Genomic DNA, 4838 nt, shown 5'->3' on the forward strand with positions numbered 1-4838 from the left:
AGTATATCTACATCTATATATCTATATCTATCACATGTATATATATATATACACATATGTATATGTATATACATATACATACATACATATACATATACATAAATACACATATACATACATACATACATACATACATACATATATATATATGATGGCAAGTGCATTCTTGCTGCTGTCACTGAATGTTGGTTATAGTTCTAAAGAGCAGCAAATTAGGCAAACCTGAATGAAAGAACTGAATTCCCACTTAGGAACATTAATGTATACATTCAAGTGCAGTAGTCCAATGATCTTGACTGCAGTAACAATGCAAATCATTCTAATAACTTGTTTCTTCTTAGTTGCATGCATCCCAGTTTTTGCACTTAACCCAGCCGTGGAATGGCAGTGCACTCCATCATCAGCTAATAGAATGCAAGAAATTCCACAGGAGGAGCAGAATCAAGGCTAGATAGCTACTAATTCAGCAGCCTGCAGAAGCACTGAATGTGGATTTACTACTGTCACTAACAGGTATCATCAATGGTCTCCCAGAACTGGAACACTTATAAAAGCTAATAAAGTAGCACATGAACTTACTTGGAGTGAAAATGCTCGTAAAGCAGGAATAGGAATTAAGGCAGCCATAAAGAACGCAGTAACATTGCTGATAGATGTAAGGGCTACACTTGCTCCTGTTCGCTTCAAACATTCACCTGTTCTGTCCTGCAAAAACAAAAAAACAAAACAAACAAACAAAAACAACAGCGTATCTTAAAAGTCATGTGAATAAAACAATGTCCTGCAAATGATACGGTCATTCCACAGATACAACACAGCAAATAGTGAAAAATTATTACAAGAAAATTCCAAATGCAATTGCGCATTAAAATACGTCAATAAAAAACACACAAAGAAAATGTCCAGGAGAAAAGCAGATGACACATAAAATACTGGTTTACTTTTTGTGGGTAGAAAACATTATCAAATATGATTCTAGCTTCAAAAGATAAAACTAAATTAATACTGTTATTATATTGAATTATCTGCAATTTGAGAAGGATATATTGTCTAGTGATGGAGTCAATGGATGTTCATCTGTTACCATTTTTCAGACAAAAGAAGCATGCATTAACATCATCTATACATCTTGAAGTATGCAACATAAAAACAACTCCAAACCCAGGAACAACCACTCAGTAAAATCAAGAGAAGCAAGCATAGGAGATTTTCTCAACCAAATAGGTTATAGCAGAGTAGCATTGTAATGTCAGCATGCTGAACCACCTACAAAGAGCACAGGGAAGATACAAGATGCTTGTATATAACAGAATGGGCAAATTTATGTTGTTTTTAAATAATCTGTACTTTGGATATGAAATCTGAACGAAAGATACAAAGGTCAATAAAAGGAAAAGATCAGACAGAAGTGATGACATCTTAGATTTCATAATATGAATGTTATGCTTTGAAATGTCATGGTCAATTATAAAGGATAGGAAAGGAAAACAGAAGAAAAACTCTTAAAATCACAAAGACATAACAAATAAAGGTAACAGATAATAATTTCCTTCTCATTGCTGCTCTAAAACTGTGTCCTTCTATGGAAAGCATTCTACCATTTTAATGTCAGATTCACACTTGAGTTTGTTCTCAAATTTACATTACTGACATTTTGAGTAAACTTTAAGTTATACAAATCAGGGAAAAAACCTCTAAAGAAAAAAAAAGCAACGTTTTTTTTGTTGTTGTTTAAAATCATTACTAATTCATTATTAATTCAGTATCTTTCCCTATAGGAAGACTTTTATTTCACCCTAACTCCCCACTTTCTCATTACCTCGAATGGAATTCTCTTATTCTGTCCTGTTTCACTAAATGCATGAGCTAGAAGGAAAACATCATCTACACCAACTCCGAGAGCAAGAAAAGGCAGAACCTTGGGGAAAAAACAAAACAAGTAAAAACAATGACTCTTGTTTTATGATCTACCATGCAGCTGGCTATTACATGGTTAGTTGAAGTAACTTTATGCTTTTGACTTACACAGAAAAAAAGTATACAGAATCTAATAATTATATAAATCACTGAGTATCTGTCTTTTTCTTTAATATTATTTGGCATCATGATCACTTAATTTCTCACAGCTCAAGTTACTAAATAGGAGAAAAGCACAAGTGTAAAACAGCAATACAAATAACTTGGTAATTAATTTTCCCCAAAGATTCATATGTGTTCATTCACTAACAAAGTACTAGTAATCAGACTTTTGGCTCCTAAATACCTGAGTTGTGGCAGCATTAAAGGAAATTCCAATCAGTGAGCACAGACCCAAGCCTGCAGCCACTGACAGTGCAACCAACAAGACTCCTGCCAGCCCCACGGCACCTTGAGACTTGGCACAGTCCCACCTCAGCATTGTTAAACAGGCGTAGGCAAGCTGATATGAAGAGTTAGGGTGAGGGGAAAAGGGGAAGAAAAAAAAAAAAGCAAAGTATTAGAATAGATCATTTTTCAGAAGTGATAACCCTCTCTTCCACACACATCTTTACAAGCATTTTTAAACAGAATAAACACATTGGATATTTTACGCTGAAGTGACAAAACTTTACAAATAGCAAGTTTTTTTTAAGTACGAAAAAACTGCTCTGGACTATTGACTGGTAAGAATGAAGATATTTAAACCATGCACTACTTCTAGAAACAATTAAATAAATGTAATTTGTTTTATTACCATTAATAAGTATCCACTAGCTACTCTGATAACACTGACATCAGAAAACGACTTTAGGATGTCATCCAAGGTAGTTGTAGTAAAGGAAAGCACCTTCTGAGTAGAGTTTTGTGCAACACTTTGATGAACAACCTAGGAATAGAAAAATAAAAGAGCAGTTGTGTGTAAATTAAAAAAAAAACCACCAAAAATATTTTCTACAGCAAACACCTGAAACTGTTTTTGCCTTCATGTTCCTGTTATAGCATAAACCTTACACAAGAGATTTCACTGATTCTAGATGAAGTATGTTCCATAACTACTTCCTGAAAGGTCCTGTTTATCAAGTAAGAATCTGCATGCTTTAGAAAAGTCTACTGTATTCACAGATGATTTCAATTTCAGCGTAAATGTTTTCTCTTTCCATAACTTTGCTGTTGAGTAAGTCTTGCTTTTAATCCAAGGCCAGCATGCTCTTCAGAACACTCCTCTTTCCCCCACGGCAGGGCTATTTCACAAAGGTCAGAAGCAGCACAGAAGAGGTCACAGTTTGGGACACAAAGGCCAGTCACCGTCACATGGCCTCCCCACCCGGACTGTTGATGGGAGAACAATTGATGGCTAGCTAATATTTTCCAGACACCTTTAGAATAATCATTCTGACCAATTGCTTTTAAATTCCAAGTAGCTCTTCAGTTCCTTCTCACTCTCAGCAAAGCAGACATGTTCAAGACACCAAACAGTAAAGTCTTCCTGGCTTCACAAATGTGAATAACCAAGCAGCTTCTCAATTAAAAAAGAGACTAAATCAACTTCAAACTGGGAGGGAACAACTCAGTTTTAGTTAAGCATCTTGTTTGAAGGAATACTATAATAAGCTATAGCAAAGGACAGTGAATCTCAATAAGATTTTATACTATGGTATCTAGGTTATTTTCAGTTTTACCTCAACATACATCCTCTGCCAGGCTTCTAGGATTGCTGCTGCTTTATCCTCATTCCAGTTGATATGTGAAACGTATTCATATCCCTTGAAGTGCTCATACATTTGCTTAGGAGTCATTAACTGAAACATGGTTTGCAAAGCCTGGGCACTGTAACAGAGAAATAAGAGGAAGAAGAGGCATAAAATTTCAGTATTTTCAGTAAATTATTTTAATGGCATGAAATCCCAAATGAGAGCTTAATAGCAGCTCGTAGGAGTTCCTGATTTTATAGAGCACATATTCATATTAAAATTGAATAAAGTATAATTATTCTAACTATGTATCTGGTGCAGCTGTATAGGTCTTTTAAGTACTGAGGTTAAACTTAGTTTCATTGAAGTTTATTTTACCATTATTCTTTTATAGGATCACTTTGGGGAGCAAAGAATGTAACTTTACAAATCAATTATAAGGATCATGATTAAAGGATAACATATTACTGTGCAGATGACACAACAATTATTTCTACAAGATCTTGTAAAAGCCATTGGCAATTTGTCATTTGAAAACCTTGGTCTTCTTTAACCATTCGAGAGAAATGTCTTACTTAACTCCTGGCGTCCAGCAAACTGGGAGGAGTACACAATGGCAACAATTATCCATGGCAACTTCCCACAACATGCAAATGTATCCAACAATTTTAGAAGCTTAAGGAGCTACATTATTTTTCACTAAAAGCATATTCTTTGGCTTAATTGGTGAAAGATTTACTGCAAATAATTCTTCAATGTTTGGTGGAAATGTAAATAAAAGTTCATAATCCATAATTAAGACTTCCAATAAAAACACCTATATTAAATACGTGATAATTGTGCTTCATTTAGCTTGCTATGTCCTATATTTTTCAGAATGGTTGTCTCGCAGGCTTTTTCCTCCACTGAAGTCCTGACTTCCATGACTTCTTTAAAAAGTCTAAAAAAGTATTTTATCAGTCAAAAATACATTCAAGATGTAATAACATAAAGAGTATACTTTTCTCCATATTGATTGTAAACAAAAAGCTTAGTTTGAATTTTGAGAAAAGTAAAATAAGTGAGTACTTTACCTGTATTTTCCCCCCTTTTTCCTTTGACAGTATTTCAAAAAATGCTCAAAGTTGTTTGGTGTTTCAAACACTGTTCAATGTTTTATACATACATGCCAAACAACAAAGCTGCCAG

The 4838-nt window shown here is 34.3% G+C and overlaps 1 protein-coding gene across 1 annotated transcript; it reads right to left on the minus strand.

The window, feature by feature from the left end:
• Nucleotides 1–336: 336 nt before the first annotated feature.
• Nucleotides 337–4828, minus strand: LOC104915121 (protein patched homolog 1-like). Its single transcript, XM_010725829.3, has 6 exons — nt 4724–4828; nt 3639–3786; nt 2714–2845; nt 2264–2419; nt 1820–1918; nt 337–705 (listed from the first exon to the last, which is right to left on the minus strand). The coding sequence occupies exons 2-6, from the start codon at nt 3765–3767 to the stop codon at nt 520–522; spliced, it is 702 nt and encodes a 233-aa protein (XP_010724131.2). The 5' UTR covers nt 3768–3786; nt 4724–4828; the 3' UTR covers nt 337–519.
• Between the last annotated feature and the right edge of the window lie 10 nt (nt 4829–4838).

Source organism: Meleagris gallopavo, chromosome Z (assembly GCF_000146605.3).
Source record: "Meleagris gallopavo isolate NT-WF06-2002-E0010 breed Aviagen turkey brand Nicholas breeding stock chromosome Z, Turkey_5.1, whole genome shotgun sequence".
In the NCBI taxonomy this organism is placed as follows: domain Eukaryota; kingdom Metazoa; phylum Chordata; class Aves; order Galliformes; family Phasianidae; genus Meleagris; species Meleagris gallopavo.

What these genes read in the sequence shown, in the direction of transcription:
- LOC104915121 (XM_010725829.3), bottom strand. Translation starts at nt 3,767, where the DNA reads ATGTTTCAGTTAATGACTCCTAAGCAAATGTATGAGCACTTCAAGGGA. An exon ending in GGCAGAGGATGTATGTTGAG is followed by an intron (nt 2,846 to 3,638) that starts GTAAAACTGAAA and finishes TTCTATTCCTAG; the next exon opens with GTTGTTCATCAAAGTGTTGC. An exon ending in CTAGTGGATACTTATTAATG is followed by an intron (nt 2,420 to 2,713) that starts GTAATAAAACAA and finishes TCTTCATATCAG; the next exon opens with CTTGCCTACGCCTGTTTAAC.